Source organism: Idiotropiscis lumnitzeri, chromosome 14 (assembly GCF_059441095.1).
Source record: "Idiotropiscis lumnitzeri isolate Australia: NSW breed Sydney's pygmy pipehorse chromosome 14, RoL_Ilum_1.0, whole genome shotgun sequence".
Classification (NCBI taxonomy): domain Eukaryota; kingdom Metazoa; phylum Chordata; class Actinopteri; order Syngnathiformes; family Syngnathidae; genus Idiotropiscis; species Idiotropiscis lumnitzeri.
Genome location: NC_142404.1, coordinates 15,832,548 through 15,860,452, shown reverse-complemented (window position 1 = coordinate 15,860,452; position 27,905 = coordinate 15,832,548). Strand labels below are relative to the sequence as shown.

The 27,905-nt window shown below is 42.2% G+C and overlaps 1 protein-coding gene across 3 annotated transcripts; it reads right to left on the bottom strand.

Moving 5' to 3' along the window:
• Nucleotides 1-54: 54 nt before the first annotated feature.
• Nucleotides 55-27,805, bottom strand: kcnj3a (potassium inwardly rectifying channel subfamily J member 3a). 3 transcript variants are annotated; one of them, XM_088314235.1, is made up of 4 exons: nt 27,652-27,805; nt 22,556-23,237; nt 20,937-21,153; nt 55-700 (listed from the first exon to the last, which is right to left on the bottom strand). In XM_088314235.1, the coding sequence occupies exons 2-4, from the start codon at nt 23,234-23,236 to the stop codon at nt 111-113; spliced, it is 1,488 nt and encodes a 495-aa protein (XP_088170361.1). In that variant the 5' UTR covers nt 23,237; nt 27,652-27,805; the 3' UTR covers nt 55-110. The 3 variants fall into 3 exon arrangements, with proteins under 3 accessions (XP_088170361.1, XP_088170359.1, XP_088170360.1); XM_088314233.1 differs by lacking the exon at nt 27,652-27,805 and adding an exon at nt 23,426-24,140; XM_088314234.1 differs by lacking the exon at nt 27,652-27,805 and having other exon boundaries at nt 22,556-24,140.
• Nucleotides 27,806-27,905: the final 100 nt, after the last annotated feature.

Below are 27,905 nucleotides of genomic sequence, written 5' to 3'. Positions count from 1 at the left end.
ACAAATGATAATCAGATTTTGCATTTGTGCACGTATTGTACATGAGAAAAATGTCAATTCATCAATCAGGAATAGTACAAGGGAAGTCAAAAGACGCGTGGGTGTCTTCTTCATGTAAAACGATCTGAATTCATCTTTCTGAGTTTGGGCGGCAGGTGTCCGTCCATCCGGCCTCCCCCGGCCAGTCGCTGCAGCTTGGGCGGTAAGTCCGCCACCGACTTGCTGATGGGCTCTGTGCTTATTTTGGAGGCCTTACCGCCCTGCTTATCGTCGGACACGCCTGGCACCGAGCTGATTCGCTGCAGCTTCATGGGCAGGTCTCCGAAACTGTAAGTCATCTCCGATGTGGTGGAGCTCATCCTCAGCAGCTTTTTGGGCAGGCCGTCCCGCCCTGTGATCTTCTGGAGCTTGGTCGGCAGCTTGGTGGTGCTGTCATTGTCCTCCAAGGTCTCCAGGCAGTCCAGAGAGCTGTTCTTTTCGCCGCTATTGCACAGAGACGGCGCCATGAGGGGCGAGGACAGAAGCAGGGCCTCCTCCTGCTCCTTCACGCTGTACGGCGGGGTGGGCACCTCAAAGGTGGCGTGGAACTGGGAGTAGTCCACCTTGAAGAAGCCTTCCTCCAAGGAAATGACCGGGAAGAAGCGATGTCCCCACAGAACCTCGTCCTCGGTGTAGGACGTCCTCGCTTGGCACGTCATCCCTGTCGAGCGGCACAAACACAAGATGTCATATTAGCGCCATAAATTCACTCTAGGACAGGAGTTTCAAAGTTGTTTTTGGCAAGGACGACGTTGTTTCTTTTTCCTTTGGTAAAGGTTCAAAAAGTAGTTCTCTTTAGCGGGCCACATAAAACAAAGTGGCAGGCCAGATTTGACCCCCCTCCCTTTAGTTTGACACCCGCTATCGGGGACTTTAGCACTGATCGCAAATTATCTGTCATTGTGTCGCCCGAGCGAGGACTAATGTTTGGCTGGGGTGTTTTTATCTCAGGTTTTTGGCATGCTTCCATTACAATCCACTATTCAGTTTTGTGGCAGCTTTTTCATTTTCCCCCAGCAGAAGAAAAAAAAATTTTAAAAATTGCTCGATGACATCACGGACACAGCTGCCAAAATAAAAGCTTATAATTAATTGCCACTTTTTAAACCGGATGTTTATGAGCAACTGCAGAGTGACTCATAAAAAGGACACTTCAACCTGAAAATTCGTGTGAGGTAAATGCTGCATTAAACTCCCGATGCACTTGTCATATATGATCGACTCAATTTGTCCACTAACAAGCATGTGCTTATATATATATTTTTTTTCCAACATTTGAATCCCTCCTGATAAGTTTCCACTCATACAAACACAACAGCAAAAGTGAAAATGTTAACAGCCGGAATAAAAGTGACACAGGATCATTGGCATGTTATTGGCTGCAAAGTGGTGACAGCTCATCACCATTATTGAGCAGCTGCCATTATAACCCCGCGCGTTACATCGTAGCACTTTGCCCGCGGCGCAGCTCCGAGCCATTTCGCCACCTATTTATTTCATTAACGTGAGTGAGCTTTCAAATAATCGATAATTGAGTTTGCGGCGAAAACAGAAAAGATGAAATCCGTTTTCATCAGTCCAAAGAGCCCTCGTCTTTAGCGTTCGGGAATAAGTGCGGGCCGCCGGTGTCAAGGTTTGTTGAAATCCATTAGGAAAATTGTCATGGATTTTAATTACCGCCTTAAAGCCAACATAGCAGCCGCCGTCCAAAGTGCGACAAAGATGTCATGATTGAAAGTGGAGGCATCTGCGCCCAAGGTCATGAAAGAATTCCGCTTCTGTACACAAGCACGGATGTGAACATTCAGAGCATAGGGCGTATTCACAGTATTGCTTCTGCACAATTGCCTCCGTGTCCCGAGGCCTTTAGGCATATGGAAGCGTGCGGCAATGAATCTAATGGAGAGGAAAAAGAAGCTAATCAGAAATAAAGCCGTGGTTGGGAGTAAAGCGGGCTTGCTCACCATGAGCCACCGTGAGCCTGTATCGTGCGCAGGATACCACGGCGACCGTCGCCACAAGTCAGCTTTATCGAATATCGCAATCGATGCTGGACTGCGGCGGCCTCCCCCGAGCACACCCACAGCATCAAAATAACAAGCTTCAGAGTGCAAACAGATAAAACCGATACGAGCCCGAGATAACGCTGGATCCAGCGTCAATTAATAATGTTACGTTGCACTTGGAGTTGGGAGATATGGAACGCGACAATTTCTCAAGAGGAAATAAAACAGAGGCTGCAAAAACATACATTAATGACTTAATAGAACGCAAAATGAAAGAGATTTTGCACATTTTTTTGCTTTAATTCATTGGACATTGTGCTCTTCCATCAAGTGTGCATGCCTTGGCCACCTTTGGGAAATGGAATATCGGAACACAGTTGTACGTGAAATTGGTCTAAACTCCGAAATACGCCGGAGTAATATTAGTGGTTCGTCATAGAGGATAAAGAATATATGACAGTGATTATTGTTGTTATCATCAGCTTACATGTGTGGCTCCACCATTTGTGTTGAAATATTCGTTGCTTAAAGAGGGATAACAAAATGACACAGATGGAATTCGTTAGCCCTTCAATGGCATTTTGCATTGTTTGTTAGCATTAAGCTAAACAGGCTGAATTTAAACTTCAACCAGGAGAAGCAACAAATAGCTGGAAGTCTCTTTTTGGAAGAATTATTGCAAAGTGCTCAGGAATTATTTTTATTTTTTTTCATCATACAACAATAACTTGATAAACTCAAGCACGACTTTATAAAAAAAAAATGGAGGAGCCCGCAAAGTACAATCGCACACAGTGTTTACATGAATCTCGTGACGGTAAAGCAGGTGGACACAAACATTTGGACGCCACTGCATTTTCCCCTCGTCTACTGCCACTCGCTGAAAAAAAAATCTCAGTAATGCGGGCTGTCTAATCGTGTTGAAAAGGGACAATGGTACAACCCTTAATCATAGTTATTAATAATTGCTGTAGGTTGTTCAAGAATTGACACCTGGGCCGCAACAATAATTAACGAGGCGCTAGTGTCACCTATATTTAATTGTGTTGCTAAAGAGCAGCTGTTCCACACACACACACACACACACGTACACGGCCGTGGCGATGAGGCATCCAGCGCAATTAGATTTGCGAGAGATTTGCACATCATATGCCAGACACAGATGTCAAGATCATGACATAAAAGACAAAAAAAAAAAAACGTGGAATCAAATGACTCTTTTGTGCCTCGAAAGCTAAAAATAGGAATTCAGACAAAAGTGAAAAGCCACAACTGTGTGTATTTCATATCATGGGCAGCACCTTATGTAACTCCAAGAAGCCACGCTTGCCTGAGACTCTGTGTTTCTATGGAAACCAACTATAGGAATCTGTGTACTCCAAAGTCATGAGCCTCCTCGCTGCTTGTTGAAAAGTAGCATCGACACGCCAGAACAAAAGCCAGGGCTCTCTTTTGAAGATGGGATTTCGGTGCAAAAGCATTTGTAACATTTCGACCATCAACGCTGTACTTTGCTACAAAATTCAGATGATTTAATAAAGTTGGCCTGCACAGTTGAAACATTCGCTGATACTGTTACAGGTCAGAATTAGAAAATTGAAATTGAATTAAAAACATACTCTACATGTCTATAATGTAATCTGGGAAAGGCTCTGATTCTACGGCGACCCAAGTGCGGACATGTGCTCCAAAATGGAAGAATGGATAATGATCACAATGAGACTTCAAGTCAATCACACTTCCGGGAAATCAAGCACCTCAGTAAGGAAGCAATTATGCTTGTTGGAGCAAAGAACAGGTAGAAAAAAAAAAAGGGAGAGGCAATTACCAATAACGAATGGACGAGACAGCTGGTGAAACGATTTCCAAGTCAACGCTGATAAAGGAATGCTTTTATAGACTTTTGATGAGACGGACACACTTTTGCTTTGGTTTTGCTCAAATAGTTCAGCTCCTTCAAAAACAAGTTTTAAGTCTCAACAAAGATGAGTCCTCCAAGAAGACAGCTCCATACGTGTGTCGGCATGAGGCCCAAACCCACGTGACCAAGCTAAAAGCCCGAGGGGGGGGGGGGTGTTTGGGGTTCCATAATGACAATGCTCTACTTTTTTTTTTTTTCTTTTCCACTCTTTCTGACATTTCGCAGAGCACATTTGAAGCGTCATAATTACCCTTCTCATATTTCAGGCAATAAAGTCGAATCGGCGCACAGCCACCTTCAATAAACAGCAGGAAACGACAACGGCGAAAAGGTGTTGGAGGGGAAGCTGCGGGGAAGAAAACATCATTGGATTCTGACGGAGCCATTGCTCAAGCGGCCCGCGCAAGGGAGAGAATTGTGTAAGTGCGGATCCATTACACTTCTTCTCTCAGTAAATGGTAATGTGTTCGCCTGTGTGACCACGTTTAAGACAATACTATTACATTTCAATCCGCAACGGGGTGGCGCGTCTCAAACAAGAGCCACATAATGAGAGACACTCCGAGAGAAATCCGCAGTGTTCACTCACCAATTCTCCAATTGAGCACATATGCGCACAATACACGAGGAAACTTTAAGTTCTAAAACAATCAATTCCGGGATTTCAAATATGTTCGTTTCTGAGCACGGGAACGACCAGTGGGGGAAAAAACTTGATTAACGTTAGCACTGTATATGTAAATAGTTTGAATGGTAAATGCCGTAATCACCCCGCCCCCTTCCGTTACAGATCAGCTCCACAAAAAAATTCATCTTTGATATGGAAGTATTTTATTTAATTGCACATTAGACGTGGTTTTATTCCACTTAGGCCACTTTTTAGTGTTTTTGGACTTCAGTAGATGGCATTCTCGCACAATGACTTGTCATTCTCAAAAGCCTTTATTTAAACCAACAGTGCCACCTACAGGACTAAAAAAATACAACAACTGGTTCATGAAGCAAATTTGAAGCTTCATTTTCCCATCAGTAGGAATTACTACATACCACAAACTATAATGGAATACAATTAACACTCACCTCCAAACAAGGCTGTAAAATAAATAGCTTAAACGTTGTTTGATTTAGAAAAAAATAAAAAAAATAATTTTTCATCTTTGGCTTTTGACTCCGCATGTGACTTGTTTGTGTGTTTTGTGCTTTTTACTGTTTAACTGTCATTAATTTATAGTTTTAACAGTCTTTGTTGTTGCACAAATCGTTTTTGCTCCATGTATAGCAGAATATATTCAGCAGTAATACTGCTGACTACATCTCTCAAAAGTTATGTGGAAAAAATGTTTTGCTTTCAAGTTAATGCAAAATAAAATAAATCATCTTCACGAGAACTAGGAAGTCGCGTCGCTCGTGTCTCAAGGCACAACTGTACAAAAGCAACAACCTTATGGTCATGTTTACTCACTTTAATTCGTATTTGGAGGCGTGATAAAATGCTCATACAAATCTATTTTGCCCTCATTTGACCTTTTTTGCTAAATTTAAACATTCTTTAATAACCTAGTTATTGCATCGCCTGCTATATTGCAAAATGGCAACGCACAATATTCTGCCGCCTCATTTTTCTCCCGTTAAATCCCTTAAATCCAGCAAGTGATTGCGCTGCTTGTGCACAGAACTGTGCAGTTTGTCATTGTCTTTGTGTGGCGGGCCTGGCAGCTGTACAGTCATGAAAAAAAAAGGACCCGCTGTGCAAGAAGATCTCTTCCTAACACCAGTGGTCACTGCGTAGTCGCTTCACTTGATTATTATGCTCAGTGATATTTTATTCGCCAGGTGGCCAGAAACCACAAACGGATGTTTCCCTCCAGCGACTGCAAATTTATGGTTTATGGTTACAATCACCATAAATTGAGTTATTTTTGCAAGTCAATCCGGTGTTAGCAAGGCCAATCTAACCTGACTACAGTCAGTGTCTCTCCCGTAATGAGGATGTGCAGGATTTTTGCTAATATGAAGGATTTGCGGATTCTCGTTGCTTTCGACTCACTTAGCATTTTAGGCTAATAACGTAGCTCAAGAGTGGGGAGAAAAGAAAAAAAAAGCTTTTAGAGGTCCGTCAAAGTTGAAGTTCAGCCGGGAGTTCGGCGCTCTCATTTGGATTAACCATGTGACAGCACTAACAGCATTAAAATAATCCTTTGCTGACTTAAATAAAATGTTCATCTTTGGAAAAAAAAATAAAGACTACTTTCAGCGCTGTGAGGGAATGAGCATTCATATTTAATGCATATAATACCGTATTTGCTGATATAGTGGCTTTTCGGCATTTATTTACGCCACTAGTGTGAATCGACGTGTACAGTCGGGCAGACGTCTTTATTTTTCTGCATTTGTAGAACATGAAATAACATGATTTAAAGCCGACATGAGGAATACTTATCGAGTCGACCACATAATAATCTGAAATGGTTCAAACCCTCGTATCACTCACATCATTGATTATGATTAATAGTGACAATTACAAAAAAATAATCTGAATTGGTTCAACCCCTATTTAAGATACCGTATTTTCCAGACTATAAGCCGCTACTTTTTTCCTAGATTTTGAACCATACGGCTAAAACAACGGTGTGGCTTCTCTGTGGATTTTTCTTTCACCGGTAGGAGGCGCTCTACAGTACAGAAAATATGCTAAATGTATTTTTTTTGCTCTTGGGCCTGTTCTGTTTAAAATGAGCAAAGTTGTTGGCGTGTTAAAAGGCACGTCTGGTGCGGCTTGTATATCGTATTTTATTTATTTACTTTTTTCCCCAAAAAGGAGTAGCTGCGGCTGATATACAGGCACGCCTTATAGTCCAGAAAATATAATAAGAATATTAATCGCCTTCATTGCATCTATCCATCCATTTTCTGTACCATTGTCCCTTGTTTGGGTCAACGATTCACGCTCACATTCAGGACAATGAAAATTTTTGAATGAACCCAATGTGTTTCCATCCCATGTATTGTAAATACTCAAAGAAAAGTAAACTTGTAAGACCGCCATGCCTCTGAAGCCATCTCCGTTTAATCCTGCCAATAAATGCACTTTTTTGTTTCCCAATAGTGCGCAGCTTCTGTGGCCTAATAGAGTGAGTCAGCCGCAGAGTCAGCACAGTGACAGCAAAGATAAAATGGCTTCTTTGTCGTGGGGGGGGGGGGGCTGCCGCCGCCGCCGCTGCAATACAAAAGCACTGAACTCAGCCAGCCTTGATAGTGGTTGAAAAATAAAGGAAGAAAATAAAACCTGAGTGCTTTCCACAGACTTATGCTATCGTGAAGACGCTTATCCACTTTGTAAAGTCTGGAGGATGATATTCATTTCGGTACGAGGCTCCATCATATTCTCGGCTGCGGACAACCGGCAGGCAATCTAGTGTCAATCATGGGGATGTTACTTTCACCCATTAGAAGCCGCGTTGAAATTGGGTTTGTTTGTGGAAAAAAGGCTTCTTAAAAGGATGGCAGCATCTGAGAGTTCTTTATTCTATTTAGAGAAGAGCTCACAAAGTACCTCTTCATCGCACTCCCCTTGTCTCCTCCTATCTAGCTCGCTCTTACACGCAGTCACTTTCTCTCACACACGCATTCACCAGTGCGGTGCTGTGCTGTCAGCAGAGTCCCCTGACAAGCTTTTAGTCATGGAGAAGGATTATGTGTTATGTGTTCAAGGGAAATGCAAAAAAAAAAAAAAAAAAAAAATCTAAGTCAGAAATTAACAAGTCGGGGAACTCAAAGCAGATTGGAATCTTTCAGCTATTATGTCGATAAATCAGAACACTCGTCCTAAGGGGCAGTCTCAATTTGTCTCACCATTTGTGACAAACTTGGGCCCGGCCCACAAAGAGCCAGAATTCGCTTCCAATTGACACTGAGAAACAATAATCACGATTAAACCCAAAACATTAACCCCAAAATACAGATTTGTTAATACCTGGTCAGTCGAGTCGAGTCTTTCAGAGGTTTTTGACAAGCAAGTCATGAAATTAGCGACTGAAGCGGACTCGAGTCCAAGTCAGGTGACCAGAGGGCCTCACCGCTGGTGTTAACGGAACAGCTGCGATGTTCAAGGATGACATTTATCAGGTCTGACAATGTTTCACCGTGTCAAAGGTGAAAATGACATCAATCCATTTATTGTGCAGAACAAAAAGAACACCGCTTGATCCATGATAGGTGACGCTGATGAAGCGAAACGCTAAATAAGAGCAGAAGAATGCTGAGCCATCGCTGAGACAATCTCATTTTAATGGTTCCATGATTGCATCATATTTAAAAGTCAAATTCGATATAAACGCATTTCTGAGCTCAGTACAGCAGCTGTTTCTATGGTGACCAAGCTGTAAAAAAAAACACTGCATATCCAGAAACATTCCATTGCTTATTTCACTGTGTGAATTTGCCAGGGTGGAAGGAAGTAAGTCCCTTGTGCCGTTTAAATTGCGTCCAAGTGTGCGATCCTTTTGCAAAAGTGGCTTACAGTTGTTGGCAGCTCCAAGCTTTTATTGCGCCTGCACGTCGGAGGCTGAGCGAGAAGAAAGAATGTGTGCTTGTGTGTGTGTGTGTGTTTGGGGGTGGGGTGCTTGATGGGAGGAAAAGGCATAGGAAGTGCACTGGTGAGGGGGAGGGGGGGGGCAGGATGCCGAGGAGGCTCGAGTGGGGATGCGGTGGGCGAAAAGAGCGGAAGGCGATGTGAGCGGAGACTGCCAGCCATTCCCCGCGCAAGGTGGGGAGTCGTGCAGGAACGAGGAGCATATGGCCGCGGGCCATTAACACACGAGTGCAAGGCAAGGCAGAGCTCAACACGGCAATGGAGGCCACCCGTTACCAAGTCGGATGCAACCACAAGCAAACTATCCCGTCATCCATTTTCTGTAACGCTTGTCCTCATTAAGGTGGCGGGTGGGGGGGGGGGGGCTAGAATATATCCCAGCTGACTTTGGGCAAGAGGCCCACCTGCAAAGGGTGAAAATTCGTGACTGAGCGATACCTTGTCAAATAAATAAATAATGTGTAACCGCTCGCACATGCATCAAACACCCCAAAAGTATTATTGGCATATTATTGGTCCATCGCCAAGCCTGACTTTAAAACATCTTCTCAATCATCAATTTGCTTTTGAAAAGCAATGCTCACACCTGTTATGTTGTTGCTTCGAGACACTTTTAATTAACGATCAATTCCAATAATTATTTCAATCTGTTATGATGCCCATCACATTTCTGAGGTGCTTCCCCAAGCCTTTTGTGTTTGTGGTACATCTTGAAATTATTATTGTGATCTGACAAAGTTAGATGTGCTGAACCTCGAGAGAAGTCAAAAGAAAAGGCAGAAACAAGTCCAGACGCAGACAATCGGAGTGACGAGAATAGAAAGGGGAAATCCCGGAGGAGCGTCTTGCCGGAAGACAACATATTCATGTAGCTTTGTGTTCGGGCTTCACCATTGATTCACCTGCACTTCAGGGACGGTGGCAGCTCGACCAATCAATGCTGCCTGCTGCCTGCGGCCGGCGCCGCTCGAGCATCACAAGCTCACCAACAAGCCGAGCTGCCAATATTATCACGGTAACACAACACGCAACACTTTGCCCCGAGTGCCCGTCGACTCTAACGGCGAGCTTTCTGTTTATTTTGCTGATACCGAGCGACGGACGCGTCTCGCAGCCTGAAGAGACGACGCGGTCGGCCAATGGTTTCATCACGCAGGTTCATCCCAGGTGTACCCTCGCAGCTCGTCTACCGATGATTTATTGCCATCCGGCGGGGGGCTTGACAAATCCCTAAGGACACAATTAACGTGCACCCCCCGCGCTTTTCCATGCCGAAACAACAAGACGCTCTAAAACAGACACACCGGCACAGAGCCGTGGTCCACATGAGGGCTGTCATGAAGGACAGCAGCTTCCGTTCCCCTCCTGGCTCTTCCGCCTTTCTCAGCGAGGCACGCGTGCACTCATGTCCAACAACGAGGCACTCTAAAGCAGCAATGCCAGCCTACAGCCCCTTCTATAAATTGTCTACCGTGGCTTGTCCAACTTTCTATGGTCGGTTAGTGCGCATTCAAGGCTGACAACGAGTCGCTCTCAAGCGGCCATGCCAGTGGACTATCCGAAGCAACGATGCATTTTAAGGCTAGCTTGTAAACTGCATGTTGCAATTGCGCTGGGTAGCTGCTGATGAAAAAGCACAAAGGTGCTCAAGTTCTTGTAAAGTGGAGGAAGGGATTCAAATCACGAATAAGAAATGGTGACACTACAGAGTCCATGCACGTTGACTGTCCCTGTGGCTTTCCTTTTGCATTTCAACACAACATACCTTTTGAGGTGATATTTCACCGTAAATGCCGGTGAGCACATACAACACCGTGACTATTAAGGAAGGAGGAGTGTGTAAAGCGGGAGTGCATCTGTGAGATCTTGACGGAATCGAGCGGACGGACAGGAGATGGCCAAGTCGACATGGTTCAGGAGGTTAAGAGGCCACCTGGTAATCAGAAGGTCACAGACTGCACCTCAATCCAACACGCTTCCCCACCCAAGAGACAGAGCCAGAGTTTGCTTGAAAAACATTCGGAAGACAGCATGAGCTCCTTCAGGAAGATTTTCTGAGGATGTCTGTTCATCAAAGCGAGTGCATTGTAATGGAAAGACTAATTTTTTCCCCCCCTTGTGAATCATTGACTTTATTTGAGGAGCAAGTTTCTAATTTTGTGGAGCAATTTTTTTTTTTTGCAGGTTAATCCCAGGGACCAGAAGTAAGGATTAAACAATAAAAAAAATTACAATATAACGGATAAACAATAGTTTTTCTTTTTCTTACATAATAAACAGTTTTCTAGTAGCAAACTTCATTTTCTTGTCTAGCAGCGAAGCTAAATTGATCAAATAAATAAATGAATAAATAAACAAAACGTACATGATCTATTGTACTTTGTTGTGTAGGCCGCAAAAGTCAAAAATCAAAACTCAGGACTCTATTGTGAAAACAAACAAAAATATTGATATTCTAAATATTTTATTCCATATTAACATACTTTTAAGCTTATAGGCCATCCCTCCTGGCTCACGTATGCAATTATATAATGTCATTCATTTCTGATTTCTGTTTCTACTTAAAGTTAAATTTTCTCTCTAAAGTTGTGGCACCTCTTAATTTGCCTGCTGTTTTATACATTTTATCAAAGTTGGATGTTGACTTTGACTTTTACGCCGTTCCAGCCAGACATCTGTGAAAAGTGGACTTTTCCGGTGTTTAACCTGCTAGCTGTGTGAATCTTATGCTAGCTTAGCAATTAGCACAGCTTCTCCCTTAGTCAAAACAATACTTGTCATAAATGTAGCTTATTTGCTTCCACACAGGCGATGACGACGGACTTTTGAGTGACACCTCAAGGTGTTTCGTTGCAGCTAGCTGACGTTTGTTACTAGCTAGCTGCTGTAGCATAAGTAGTGATGTGTTGAACTCTGTCTCAAAGCCTGGAATAGTCTCTGGCCATTTGCACGGCACTTCGAGCCGAACAAGCATAAAAATTCACACCTATGGACAATTTTGAGTCCTTAATGAACCTAATATGCATGTGTAGTAAATGTGGGAGGAATCCGGAGTACTTGTAGAAAACCCACGCAAGCGCAGGGAGACCGAACCTCTCGACTGTAGGGCGGACATGCTAACCGCTAGCTCGCTGTGCTGCACAGGGAATTCAGCCTAAACCGCCTTCGGTCACGGGTCGTACCCCTTGGATGGATGAAGGCCGCCAGGCTAGGAACAAAACAGACGCAGACTAATTACAAGCACACTTGTCGAGTGGTTAGCAAGCCTCGCAGTTGTGCCATACACACTCGCACGGAGTGCTTGTTCCAGGTACTCAAGCTTACTCTTATACTGAACCTTCACTTAAGAGTCTAATTAAGGTTCAAGCTTCAAGGGTTCTCTTTAATAGTCAACCTCAGGAAAACTATGTCTTGGAGCAAAGGACAGCTGTATATATGAATATAAAACAGTAATACATCAACATAACAAATAAACACCTCCCCATGTGCATCCGTAGGTCATAAATCTCACTATTAGATGTCAATTAACATCATTGATTGAGGAACTAATTAGTTTTAATTGGGGATGTACCAACGACGGAACATTTTGGGCAAAAACATGCCCAAAAGTGCGTTATTGGCTTGAAATGTTTTTGTCATCAAGACAAGAGGATGTTGTGATAATTCAAGCATGCGAGCGAGCAAAGTTGTGCCCAAGTTTAAGATAAAACTTTTACAAAATAAATAAATAATGGTAACAAAAAATTTGAAAGTAAGCATTTTACATTTCGAAAAATAACTGTAATGCAAAAATGTCGTTCGTGGTTGTCTAATTTCATGCCTGAATTTTGAGGGTTTATTTTAAACCCATTTATTTACTTTTACAGTACGGTCGTACAGAAGAAGGAAAATCAGTCAGTTTTCTGCACTCCAGATATAAAAACAAACCAGTACTAAAACTAATAATAACTAAACTTGGAATTTTCAAAATAAACAAAAGCGAAATAAAAACTAGCTTTAATGGTGACACTTTTTTTTTCCTTATTCTAACCAAGAAAATAAGTCTGAAGCCAAAATTCCCCCATCGCACGGCAAGAATCCAGAACATATTATTTCAATTTCCATGACTCCCCATGGGAGGAACAAAAGTCAAAGTTGAACAAATAAATCTTCAGCCAGCATGTCGGCACAGATTGTGTCCAACTGTAGCGGTTCCACTTTAATACATGGAATACTATGCGGCCAATATGCCAAGAGCATGAAATCTAGTTGAACAGTCACCTACCCGGTTGAAATTCAGCACGGCCAGCCGCGATTCTCCTGAGGCCTCACCCCGAGCGCATCCGATTTAGACGGCAAACGACTCTTCTGCAGTTATTACTTCCCCTCTGAAGTCACTTTAACCCTTCGGGACCAGGAGCTCGCCATAAATTACGGGTCAATTCGTCCAGGCAGTCACAGTCAAGGTCGTCGGGGGGAAAACAAACAAACAAAAAAAAAAAACACGCAAGCAGCCACGGATATGAGCACTTATAGCCCTAATTGAAACTATTAGGCCTTCTGTACAAAAGAAAACAATCAATTTTCTTTTCAATTACGTGCGCTGATATTAACAGCATGGATCAGGCCACGACATTGGCTGCTCTGCTAATCAACTGCAATAAATGTTTCTGATGCCTGATTTGGGGGAAAATAATATGCATGCAGCAATTCAACTTAAATTCCATAATGAAAGCTTCATTTTCACAACACGGAAACAAGCAAAGGTAAGACAGCGCTATTAGAGGGATGCATTAAACACAAAACAGCTCATTATTTTTTATTTAGCTAAAGAGTAGAAACCCTTTTAAATGCTTACATTATTTACTGTATGCATCCGCCATGTCACGTATGCATCTGTGTTTTTCGATTCAATGCAATGGCACCTCCACAAAGCGCGCTTCACAATGTATAATTAGCAGCATAGATAGCGGGCATTATTTCCACAAACTGCTTTCTCACACATGAATAAACATGACCAGTTGATCCAGTCTCTGTTGCTTGCCACCCACACTCACTTTACAATCAGCAGATGTGCTATTTTTCTCTCTCTAGGATCAGGAAGAGGGGGGGCGGCAACAATAATAACATGGAATGCAGAGGAAGACAATGCTTTTGTTTTTTCATCTTTTTTGCCACCGGGTGCCTCAAAAACTCGACTTTTTTTTTTATATTTAGCAGTTAACTAGTAGGAGTAGTAGGTAGGGCTGAATGATTTTGAAAAATAATCTAATTGGGATTTTTTTTCTTATTTTTCTTTCTCTCTTCTTGCCGTGTATATACTTTTCATGCATGTTTTGTAAAACAATAAGTAAATGTGGACAGCACTGCTTAAGCACTGAATTTATCTAGACACTATATAACTAAAGAAATAAAATTCATATACACTTAAAAAAAAATAAACAGACAGTTTTTTTTTTACGCAACCTTTGCAATTTGTAATTTACATTGTACTACATTGTGATATGTAGTTGTGCTACTAGTGCTTTCCACCGCATGTGAGCGCAACAATTAAATCAAGTCATGTGAAGCCCTTCCCGGCATGAACATAATGTGAAGTCAACACCTCATCACTTATTTAAGACCACTTCTGAATATGATTTATTAAAAGCCACACATCTAATTCCCAGTGCATTTGCATGCATTGACCCACAAAAGGTTACAAGTGCAAACAGTGTGTATGCAGGAGTTAGTGCTTATTAATAGCGGACAGAAATATAGATCTAGATTAACAAGTTGTGGCGTCATGCAAGGTAAGCAGAGCATGAATTAAAATGCTAGCTTTTAGTTAGAACTGGTGCAGAATTTCAAAGCTTTGAAGTTTCAAAGTCCAACCAACTCACAGCCTCTTTTATTTGTAATCAGATGTGTCCTTTATATGTTGACACAAATTAAACTAATTTACACGAACAAAAAAAGAAGCTCACAAATTTCCCATACAAGATTTTTTGCATTTCTAGCTCTTTTTCCTTTCTGCTTTAATTACATCCGGAGTTCAAGTTAAAGCGGGCACGGACTCAATAAGGTTGGCTGTGCCACTGCTCACATGCGGCCGTGTTTTCGTTAAAAGAGGGGGGAAAAAAAAATCACCATGTTGCCTTTATGAGCCGTAATAAGATCATTAATCACATGCCGCTGCCTGCCAGGGGTCTTACATTCAGATAAGCCAAACACAGATTGCGGTCTTGCTACAAGCAGGCAAAAATAATTCATAATCCTGTCAAATCAATGCCATCCGCGCTATTATCTTCTTATCGTTTTCTTTTTTTAAACAAAAGCCACATGTATCGCAGTGTATCGATCGCAACATATGTATGTCAATATTATTCTCGGCCACACGGAAACTCGTTGACGCAGCACAATTTGCATCAATTGATCGAAAAACTTCACATAAACATTATTAACACAGTTTCTTGCCTATTACATTGTAATTACTACTACACTGTTCTTATTACATCTGTGGAGTATTCGCGCTGTTAAAAATGTACCGATACTGCATATCGATACCATTTGATAAGCCTGACATGAGTAGACGAGCCATGTCAATTGTTTTACCGTAATGTACAACTTTAATCTAAAAAAAGGTTTTCCTCAAAAATACACAACTTCATTCAAAAACTATACAACTTTTGTTGTTTTCTTCCTCTTCACTTCCTGTATCGGATCTCATTAGATTGTGCCGGCAGATACTTTATCGATCTTGCTGCAAATTGTTTGTGTACCTAACGTGGTGTCTGACAGACATCGCCTGTTGCGTGTATCTGCAGTGGAGCGGGATCATTACTGCAAAAAGCAACACGCTGTGGTGTTACAACCGACGTCGCTTGTATTCGCTAATGCCTCTTGTTAAGTCATCCTCGACTTTTAACAGAAGAGACTTTTTCCTCAGTATAGACTGCCGCAGCGCTGCATTAATTGCAGAGCCATGTAAAGCCGATAGACCCTGAGCACAACAATGTGAAAACATTCATCATCTCGCAGCGGCACAAAGACAAAACAAAGGGGAAAAAAATACAAGAGAGCCACTCTTGGCGTTATTCCAGGAGCAAACCTACACGTCTCATTTGGAGCGCGCATGAAGTTGTGATCAAACCACCTTGGGCTGCGACTCGCAAGGAAGGAAGGAGGAAGAGCTTGTGGCGTTCTTATACAATGCAGAGGTTGGGGGGAGCCAAGCCGAACAATCCTACACACTCGATATTTTGTTGCAAAGGTGCAAAAGTTCACCTTGTTAAGCAGCGATGTGCAACTGAAATGATGTAGGGGTCCTCAAATTTTCCTCAGCGCTACAAAGGGGCCACATATATATATAATAATGGACTTTTTTTTTTATTGAACCAATGTATATCACAGCATTCTAATAGACAGTCCCCTCCAAAAGTATTTGAACAGCAAGGTCAATTCATTTGTTTTTTTTGTTTGCTGACGTACTTTGTCTCTACCTGGTACGGCAGCTGCACTGAGGCAGACAGAGTGAGGCTCCAGAGGAGTGTCAAAACAGCGCAGAGGATTATTGGCTGCCCTCTCCCCTCACTGTCGGACATCTACACCACCCGGTGCCTCGGCAGAGCTCTCAATATAATCAAAGACAATACTCATCCCAGCTCACACCTGTTCTACCTGTTGCCCTCTGGCAGGCGCTACAGGTGCATCAAAACAAAGACTAACAGACAGAAAAACTGTTTCTTCCCGAGAGACATCTCCATGCTGAACTCTAACACACAACTACCTTTACCTTGCAGAACAGCGACATCATGTGTTTTTATTTATCCAATTTCGTATTTATTTTCTATTTAAATATTTAATATTTAATTAATCAAATTTATACATTTAATTCAATTATTGTTGTATTGCACTGGAGAGGGGAGCTCTCTAATCCCGTTGCACACTGAGTACAATGACAATGAACGGCTTTCTGATTCTGATTCTGATTTGAGAGCTGGTGGAAGAGCAACGATTTAATGTCTGCCATCTAGTGCTTAATGGTGCTATCACAACTATGGTAGAGGAAACACACAGTTCACTTCTCTCAGAAAATTCTGAGAAAATCTTTGTTGAAAAAGTTAGATTTTTTTTTTTTGTTGGTTTCATTAATCAAGGGGGCACTCAGCCTTTACACTGTCAAGCAGCTAAAGACAAAAGAGCCCAATTGAGAGGTTTCTAATCCTTATGTGAAAAGAAAAAAAAATAAAAAAAGCGAGGACAGATCAGGTGAGTTGGACGATGTCCTCACTAATAAACACCCTACTTCTCATAAATATTGCAAGTTATTACACCCCTATTGTGCTTGCAATCACGCCTGAGGGTGATTTTCCCCTTTCAGTCAGCTCCTCCTTAAGCGCGTCGCCACGGCGCTATCTTAACAAAGCAATTTCATTCCACCGTCTCATATTTGCCTGCTTTATTACACAAATCCTGTTATCATTGTCATATTATAGGAATGAAACAAGCTAAGTTTAGGTGCAGTGCTGCAATCCTGCATACTCAAGGAGTGGTTGCCATGGAAACAGAGTTGCATTGGCCAGAAATGAAAGCATCTGAGGATTTGGACTTTTCACTGTACATCAATTTTTAACTGTAGATTGTTTCTACATCGGCCCCCTTTTTCTCCACCGCTGCCGCTACTCGCCCGCCGCACGGAAACATCGAGGAGGTAAACAAGCGAGCGTAACAGCCCTAAAATAAGCAATCCAAGTACAAGCTGTGACTGTGATGCGCGCATTCGCCTGTGCCAATTCCTCCGACACTGTAAATCTTTAAAGCTACATCTGTGACCGTCACAATGTGCATTCAAATGATCGGGTTTATCCACATAATTAATTCTGACAAATGTAGAACATGTGACAAAATTAGCAATACATTCACGGTGGTGCCGTAAGAGTGACCTGACTTACAAGTTTACAAAATTTATGGCCATTTTTTTTTTTTTACTTTGACTTGCGAGCAAACCTAAATTAAAGCTCACTTGAACTAAGTACCAGTTTCGTCTTCAATGTGTTTATTGCCACACCCCGTTTGAATAAACTAAACATTAAATAAAGAGATTTTTATGTTGTCTGTTTAAAACAACTTAATACTGATGAGCAGCCATTTTATTTTTTTTCCCTAAATATTGCGATTGTGATTTAATATGCATTTTTTTTTATCAAATGCAATAAATTAATCTGTATTAGAAGAAACAATATCAGCGTTATTATACGTAAATATTTTGGTTTTATACATTAGTCTTAAGATAAAATAAAGGCAAATGATTCACAACTTTATATGAAAGACAGCTTTCTACTTGAATTACAATTTTAAACGTAACATTAGCATCGCAGTCTTTCGAGTTTTCACCAACATAACTTCACATTTGACTAAATAAGTATCGCGTAAATATACAGTAAATAATCCATTCATTTTCTGAACACTAAAATAAATAAATAATATGATAGCAATAATAATAAAAAACACAGAGTTTTTCCTCAAGAAAGTTAAAACAAACAAACAAACAATTCTAAATTCCGGTGACATGCTAATGGTTAGCATCGACAGCTGCGGTTTTAGAAGCAACATGCACTCAAAAGACTTTGAACTTGGATGTAAATAAGTGGAACTCCAAACACTCTTCTTTAGAGATCTCATTTTCAGCTCGGATGTCTGTGGACAGACCAAAGGTGTAGATTTTGATTTTTAGACCAAAAAGTATGCCATGACGTTTGTTAAGCCGCTTTCACACTGCCTGCACGGCAATTTGGCGCATCAGACGCATAGCAGGGCAAGCCAAGATTTATTCGCTTATCCTTTTCAGACAGAACTCGCCGAAGCGGGATATCGCCGTGTCCGAAATGCAACTCCACACAGCCTCAGGCGTCCATCGCATGTGGGTACAAATCAGATATGACTCAAATATCTGCCATTGTGACTGCAGCATAAACGGAAAGATCGGAAATTGGCTTGTCATTTCCAAAGTACACACAAGCACACGCACGATTTTATATGTATAAGGGAAAGAAGAAGCCTGGCTAATGTTTGGCTAAAGGTCATTTGAAAGTATAAAATTTGTAACGAGGCAGTCGGGCTGCACGATTATGGCCAAAACGTTAATATTAATATCATCATCATCATCAAACCATTCCATTCTTCAAGTTGTTACCATAAGTGACAAACTTAAGATGTAATCAGGGTAATTGCTATAAAGACCCTTTGGCAGCCCTCTTGGAGCTCAGCCTTCGGATCGATTTTGCCTGTACAGTTTAATGACAGCTTTTTGCAGTTTAACGACGCCATCACAGTGAGTAAATCTGGCCGTGGACTTATAGATTGACACGCAACTGCAATTCAACTGCTGTACCCGCGTTTCTGTTTCACTGCTCACACTTTCAAAGTTCATGCCACATCAGGCAGTCTTCAGAGCGAGTCACTGTGCACATGTCAATCATTACCGGTGGAGCTCAAGACATTTTTTTTCAAGGGAAAACGAAGGAATTATTTGTTAATAACAAATATCAGTTTCGGGCTATGACTTTTCATGCAAAGTTCTAGGTCATTAGGACCACACTGAACTGGGGGGGAAATATTAAAGCTATAAATAAAAAGTAAATATTGGAAGGTGGGGGAGGGGATTAATAAAGCTATGAGAAACAAAGTAAAAGAAAAAAAAAATCAGAAAAGAAATGTCATAAGACAAAAAAATTATTTGAGAGTCCCCCCGATTGGATTGTTTCCGTGTATTCTGTGTGTACTGAACACCAAAGTATAGTCGATTTATACATTGTATTGTGAATGTGTCTGATGAGTGTACACAGAACCTCCAGTTATCGAGTAAAATACATATTAGACAAACTTTTTGATTGGCGGGCCACAATTTGACAGAGGGGCCGGACCAGGAGCAGATGGATGGAGTGTTTTGGTCACCTCAACTCATCGGTGAAAAAAAATACATTTAATTTGAAATGAAAGTGAACAAAAGCATTACAACAATATACATGTCTGTGACACACCACAGTATTTAGAAAATAAAATATTAACAGGGTTTATTAATTTAATTTTCGGCGGACCGGATTAAAGCGTTTAATGGGCCGCATGTGGCCCCCAGGCAGTAGTTTGCCCGCGCCTGTATTAGACCGTTATACACAGATTTTTAAATCAAACTTAAAAAAAAAAAAAAACATTCTTCAAAATATTTAGCACATGTTTTCACTCTCACGTTCTCAAGGAAGGACCATCGCACATTGGGCGGGCAATATATCGAAGGCATTCATTGCATATCATTATCTAACGATAAAATGTTTCAAGCAGTGGAGTGCAGGTAATCTGTCCCACACACAGGCCGACATATTGGCAGTGAGCCTGACTCCAGCAGACCCTGTGACAGTTCTCATTACAGTCAGTCAGTCAGTCTTCAGGCCCGAATTTTTCCCACAATGACACACGCACGCACACGCGCACGTAGAAGGTGCAAATAAGGGAGGCCTCACACCGCCTCGAGTGCTAATGAAAGTGCATTAACTTACTACGAACACATTCCATTAGGAATTGAAAGGCTAATTTCCATTTGAGAAAGTCTGCTGCCACTGATCTCGTCGCTGCCTATTGCATTGGAGGAATTCCCTCACACTTTTACCGGCTGTGTCAAAACCGCAGTGACTTTAAAAGAACCGTACTTGAGGCACTACTCCTCACGGGAAAATGGAAATCCCCAATTCCAAAGGGACTGCACAAAGCAAATGATCTCAACCATGAAGTATCTCGCAGGATGAGCAGAAGAAGAAGCTGAGAACAGCCAAATTGTCAAAATGTTTGAAAGCAGAGCGCACACTCGGGGAGGGAATGAAATTTCACAATCTTATATGACCAACATTTTGCCAGCGCGAATAACTGAGGATTGACTGCGTCCCATTTGGACCCAGCGCTGTGTTGGGTCCTTCCCCCATTTTGGGTTACTTTTAAACCAGTAGTTTTAAGGGTGTAATTCAACTTTCAAAACATTTTCTCATTATACTAAAACTCTCAAGCGTCTGAATGTTTGTCCATCCATACTGCGCCTCGAGAGATGTGATATAGATATTTCTTGACATTTAGCTCCATTTCATCGCTCAATGCTGTTAAAATACATAGGTTGTAAATTACGTTACTTGAAACCAAAATCAATCATCCGTGATGTATAAACGCTAACTGCTACTATTACCAGCGACGTATGCCGCAGACGCCAAAATCAATAAAATGCAATCAAGGGTTCGATAAGAAGCCCATTTGGCTGTCAGCTGGTAAACGATGAAAAAGATCAATAGCGTTCCTATTTCACCTTCATAAATAGGTGCCGCAGCATTTCAGGCAAACCAAACAAAATACTGCACCAGGCTTGACTGGGCCTACTCACCCGTGGTCTCCACGATTCCCTCCAGTATCACCACAATTTCAAACTGCTCCGTTTGCATGGACCTCTGCGAGAGGTCGTAGAAGGGGCTTTTGGTGTCAATCACATGACAGATGGTGAGCGGCGACACCAGAAAGAGTTGGTCTGCCCCTGTGCTGAAGCCTACATCCAGCTCCAACTGGTCCAGGGGAAGGAACTCGCCTTCGGGGGTCTGCCGAGACTGAGGGTGACAAGACAAGGAAGCATATTGTCAACGGTTGGATTTCACATCCGGTACAGTGAGCCTATCCCAACTGACTACGGGTGAGAGGCAAACGACACCCTGAACTGTTCGCCGGCGTGTCGCAGGGCACACACAGACACCGTCACTGAGTGTGAACATGCAAACAACAAAAATATATGCTTTCATATATTTACTTTTAACAAATAAAAAAAAGAACAATATTGTTTTGTATTAAAATGACAGTAAAATATAATAAAAGTGAATGCAAAGTTTTTTTTTCAAACTACCAAAATGACTCTCTCACAATATACATCAATAACCAAAGATGTACATTATAAAATAAACATACAGCCGTCACTTTCTGTAGGCGTAAAAAGCAGGATTACAGTGGCGAACTTCAATCATTTTTGACAAAAACTGAACTACTTCCTGTTTTGTTCTTCTTTCAAATTTACAACGCTTCAATCAAAATAAGTATGCTGCCGTCAAGTGGTTGACAGTAGAATTCCACCCAAAATAAACGAGCATGAGACCATTATTGAATTATTAAGTGCAGAAAAACAAAATCTGCCAAATAGCAGGACCACGAACCCGGATCCCGTGATGGAGTTTTTTTTTCTGTATTTGCCTGAAAACTTCATGTCCTATGTTGAGACGTCATTACGTGTCGACGAGTGGAGCGCACGTGAAAAACTTGCCAAGTGGGACGTTTGCAGTCGCATGTTGCATGTGTCACAATGGCGATTGATTAGACAATAAACGTCAGTTCGCAGGTTGTGCATTCAAATTTTATTTTTTTTAATTCATGTGTGGAGTTTGTGTGTTCTCCCATTGCCTGTGTGGATTTTGTCATGGCGCACCAGTTTCCTCCCACATCCCCAAAACATCCATGATTAACTAAATACTCTAAATTGTTTACAATTTTGCCCTAGCCAAGTTTTAATCGAAGTTTTATCCTGAATAAACTAAGTGTGTTCAATCCAAGTAAATGAAGTATCCAATCCAAGTAATTGGGTTAATTTAACGAAAATAAATTACATTGAGCTGTTCGAAATACATGAAGAAACAATAGGATTTCTTGGTGCATAAAGAAAACCATCTCATTAGGTGAAAAATCTTCTCATGATTTTTTTTAAGTTAATTGAAAGTGTTTTTTTTAATGACGCAGCAAATATATGAAATGCATATGCATTGGAATAATGCAGTTCTGGATATCGCAAATGTTCTTTTTGACTTAGCAAAACTGAACAACACATTTCCAACCTGTAAAATTTTAAGATAACTTGTCATACCAGGTCGCCTGTTTTGTTGACACTACTGATAAAGTATTTGTACTTCGTTATTTCCCCCCCACTGGCATACGTGAGTGGGGCCTTCCGAAGAGACTTGACTGACTTACTTTGAGCAGTTTGCAGCGGATCTGCGCGGAGACCATATGGCTGTTGCGCAGGTTTCCCACGCGGAACATGAGCGTGAGTTTCCCGTCACGCATGGAGATGGCCGCGTGCTCGCTGAACATGAGCGTCTCGGCCCTCTTCTTGGGCTGGGACATCTTGATGAACATGCAGCCGATGAGGAAGGCGTCCACGATGGAGCCCAGGATGGACTGGAAGAGGAAGAGGATGATGCCCTCGGGGCACTTGTCCGTGATGTAGCGGTAGCCGTAGCCGATGGTGGCCTCGGTCTCGATGAAGAAGAGGAAGGCCGAGGGAAAGTTGTACACGTTGGCCACGCACGGCGTGTACTTGTCGTTGTGCGCCTTGTTCAGGTCCCCGCGTATGTAGGCGATGAACCACCACATGGACGCCATGAAGAGCCAGGCCACCGTGTAGGTGAGGATGAAGATGAAGAGGTTCCAGCGCCATTTCAGATCGACCAGGGTGGTGAACAGGTCCGAGAGGTATCTGCTCGTCTCGCCCCCCAGGTTGCCATGCTGGACGTTGCAGCGGCCGTTCTTGTCCACGAAGCGCTGCCGCTTGCGCTTCTTCTCCGCCGGCGCCTGGTTGCCGAAGCCAGAGCCGCTGGATGAGGTGGTCACTACCTGGTAATCGTCCCCGAATTTCTTTCGGAGTGCAGACATACTACGGAAGAAAACAAGATGCAGTGAGAAAATAATAATAGTGGTGAGAAGACAGTAATAAAAGTCCGCTGGTGTTAATTGCCGCCTCCTCCTCCACCACCTCCGCCTCTGCCTCCTCCTCCAGTGTCCGTGCGCAAAGACGAAAATAAAATAAAAGGAGGGGGGGGGAAAGTGCGCTGCCTCGCTTGCCTTCTGCTCACACCGTCCTCTTTCTCCACGCACGACTCCCGCTGCGCCCCACAGCCATGAAATAATCACCAGGGCGCGTGTACTTGCACAAGCCAGCCGAGGGAAGCCATAGGAGACACGAGAGAGATGAAAAACAACAAATTACGCACAACAAGCTAAGATGTCCACTTCTTGTGGTTTCCTCATCACAGGAGAGAACTTGCGTAAACGTAAAAAGCTCCAAATCCAAATCTACGCGCTTCCGCACAGTCCTAAAAGCACCGCGTAATGGGCTCGATTTCCAGGATTGGGGAAAGACTCGGCGCGCGCTCGTTGCCGCAAGCTTTATCTCTCTCGCTCACTTTCTGCAGTCCTGCTTTGGACTGGACAGGTGGAAACATGCATCCAAATGGTTTAGTTACTCCACTTTGTCCTTCTGTCCTCTTTCAGGCAAACGTCGAGTGAGCTTTCATGATGCTGTCCTCCTCCTCTGCTGCTTCTTTCCATCTGACTTCTCAGCGAGCTGCTCCTGCGCACTCGCAGCCAGTGATGCGTTCACTGTCTGCTGGCGGAGGCGCAAAGACAGGCAATCGGGTGGGAGGTAAAGGGGGAACCGTGTGGAATAACACACAGTCACAAAAAGTGGTCGTGATTCATTCAAATTGAAAAGTGGATGATTTACTGCTAATAAAGTGATCTGAGGCTGCATGGTGAGCTTGTGGTAAACATACTCGCCTCACACAACTCCAGGCTCCGGCTTTCCTGCATGGAAGTGGGCGTTCTCCCTGTGCTTGAGTGGGTTGACTCCAGTGTCCTTCCACATTTCAGAAATATGCATCTCAAGATTGAAGATTAAATTGCATGGCGTATCTCTGCTTTGTAGACGAGTGGAGGCCGGCGCATCTGCAAGAGGGAGGGCTGCGCCGCTGAGGGAGTGCGGTCGCAGCCCAAATTTATTTGGGGTGATTCAGTGGCACTTTAACTGGCACCTAAAATGGTGGCCAATGTGTGCTGAATCCCATTTAATATGAGTTTGAATATGAGTGTTGAAACCTAATTGTTATTTTCAATTGACCTGTTGAAAAGAAAAAAACATTTTATTTCATTTTTAGCTTGAGTTATTACATCAGAAACAGGGTTGCGTAGACTTTTGATATCCACAGTATAGGCATAAAAACAAGTGCAGTCACATTCACATCTCAACACAAAATTAATCTGTTTTGAAATGCTTGGAACAGATGAGAAAATGTTCAGAACTCCTGTTTCGGTACCAGTGACATATTTATTCCAGAAAACTGGAACAATGCGTTTTAACTTTGGGGTTGACTTAGTTGCACTCTACAGCAAAAGCCACATTTAGTAAAAAGCTCATAAAGCACCAAAGACATTTTACTCTCCAAAAGACAAGGAAGGCACAAAAGAAGTCTCGCAGTTTTACATATATGGTGGAGCCCAATGAAGAAAAAGAAAATATGACATTGCTGAGGACTATATGTCCTTCCAAAACGGATGAAAAAGATTAGACAAAAACAGGTCAGGGATGCTCCAAAGAGGCCTGCGGGATCACAGAGGAATTGTTGGCAAGTACAGACTGTGTCCTACATGTGACAAAAAAAAAAAAAACATTCAATTTAATTAATATTTGTGGGCAACGGGGGTGCAAGACAGAAGTTTTCCCGGACTGAATACATTTAGCTAAAAAAATATTGAAATAGAAGCAACAATGTAGCCCATTACATCGATATATAGCATGTTACTATTATTATTATTATTTACAGGGTTTACAGTTATTTCTTGTGGTTTATTTTTTTGCAATTAGACAAAAAATTAGTAATTTAACATAATTTTCCACTGCAACATCTACCGTGTGTGTTGCCAAGCAGACCTGTCATCTCTGGTTACAAACGCACCGTGTTTACAGCTGCTTTGGGTCACCTGTGCAAAACAACCTCTAATGACCCACAGCAAACACCCCCCCCCCCTCCTCCTCTCTATTCTCCATCCCATGGGAGTGTGCACAAGCATTATTCTATTAAGCCTTCACAAAAGGTCCTGGCAGCGCGCTTTGAGGGAAGGGCTGCTGACACTCGCTGAAAAAAAAAAAAACTAGATGAGATCGCTGCAGACAAGGTGCAGAACGCAACGGTCACAAATGAAAACAGGACAGATTGGAGTTATCGGACAAAATCTAGGTACAGTCGAGGCGCTAGAGATTGGAGCAAGTCACTCGAGCAAGTCTTATTGACACATCAAGGTTCCTATTAGCACTGCTTCCACAGACAAGTTTGGGCCAGCTGATCTACAATGGGGAGGGTTGCGCTGCTGTGGGAGTGTTCACAATTGACTTCAATCATGGCGAAATGCGGCTTGCGAGTCCCGCACTAGAGTCTCGAATGGGCGGAAGCACAACTGCGCCATGAAGTGAGCATTTGGAGACTGCCCCCCCACCCACCAGAACAAATTGGAGATGTATAGAATTCACACTGTTTAAGACAAAGACTAAGAGCTCGACACAATAAAAGAACCAAGCATGTTGTGGCAGTGTTGCTCTGTGGGAACACCATTATCACCTAATCAATAAATCAATGATGATTGCTGCTTAGATATCCAACAAGAAAGCTGTTGCTATGGAGATATACGGGTTAAAAAAAAGCTATTCCAGTCTCATTAGATTAATAAATCAATAAACAATCAAAGTGACTTACGCAGCTACAAGGCGGGTGGGCCTCTTTGCTCAGATGAGAAAATGAACCGTGGATGCGTCTTCAGTTGTTTATTTCGTTAAATGTCAACCTCGACGGGTTGATTTTTGGGCTATTTTTAAACAATATTTGGATCAGTTGTCTCTCGATCGATACCCGACAAATCCTCAGACGACTGCAGCCTCTTTTTTTTTTTTTTAATCTATTGTCCAGACTGACACCCAAACAGTCCAAATTGGAGTTTGGAGACCCAAATAAATGATTGCATAGCAGGTTGGAGAAATGTTGACGCACTTCTTCAGACAGCAGGTCATCCTAATTGCCAGGTGAACGTTACAGTTGAGCACAACTTTTTATAATGAGTTGCCAGGGGGGAAGTGGGTCATCCCGCAAGCATTGTGGGTGGGGGCATTGGGGGGGGGGGGGGCTATTCACATATTTGTGCAGCAAAAAATAGGGCTATTAGTCAGGACTGGCCAACGGGCAGCCAGCACTCTCAGTGTGCAGTGGCAGCTCTCTGCTGATATACTCATTAGAAGTGTCTTCCAGTTGTTGTATGCGCAAGCATCAGAAGAATGCAATTAGCGCAGGGAGACGGTCAACTGCGATCTCGCAAATGGGTCCTCAAAACAGGTGATACTACGTAAAGATAAAGATGTCCTTTATTAGTCCCACAATGGGGAAATTTGAGGTGTTACAGCAGCAAAGATATAGATCACACAGATTCTACGGCGTAATGTAGCCGTTAATGTATAACATTAGCAGCAGACATTCATAAAAAGCATGCAAGTATACACAGTATAAACGTATCTAAGTGTAAGGAAACACTCCTAATGCCTGTCCATTATACAGAGGGGGAAACGCTGTAATGATAAAAACTACTGAATGATTGAAAATACTGCAATGATAAAAATATTGCAATGATAAAAGTACTGTAATGGTAAGAGTACTGAAATGATAGAAAAGTACTGCATGATAGAAAATACTGCACTGATAAAAGTACTGTAATGGTAAAAAGTACTGCAATGATAAAATATACTGCAATGGTAAAAGTACTGTCATAGTAAAAGTACCGCAATGATGGGAAATACTGCAATGATAAAAGTACTGTAATAGTGAACGTCCTGCAATGGTAGAAATACTGCAGTGATAAAAGTACTGTTATAAGAATACTGTAATGGTATGCCGACATATGACAAAATGCACTTTTCTCACGTTTTCTTTTTAAAAATGACAATATTTCATCAATACTATGATAAAATTGCACCTAGAAGTTTGGGCTGAGTAGTCTTATCACAAAACTGCAATTACTTAGAATAGTATTACTTCAGTAAAAGTAAAAAGTCCTCCAAATAAGTACCTGAGTAAAATACAGTGAAACGTCTAATTTATTTTTTTTAAATGGCTCAAGAATGTCTAATCGTTGGAAATCTAAAATGGGAATTTGCCATTTCAAATATTGCACAAGAAAATCGATTTTAATCAATAATAAGTATTTTTTTAACTAACTTGGTTTACACATGTGAAACAGCACAATAGGCTCACCAAAGCTGAGATGATTCACATACGGAAGCGTGGAACTACCAATGTGGAGTAAATATTTTGACCGGGCTGTGGCATGCGAACATACTGCAAAGTACTGGTAAAACGTTGGCTAAATGCTAAAAATTTAGCATCCCCCGGGGTTTCATCCGGGTACTCCGGTTTCCTCCCACATCACAAAAAGATGCAGGTTGATTGGGCACTCTAAATCGCCCCTCGGTATGAGTGTGAGCGCGGATGGATGATTAAAAATCATT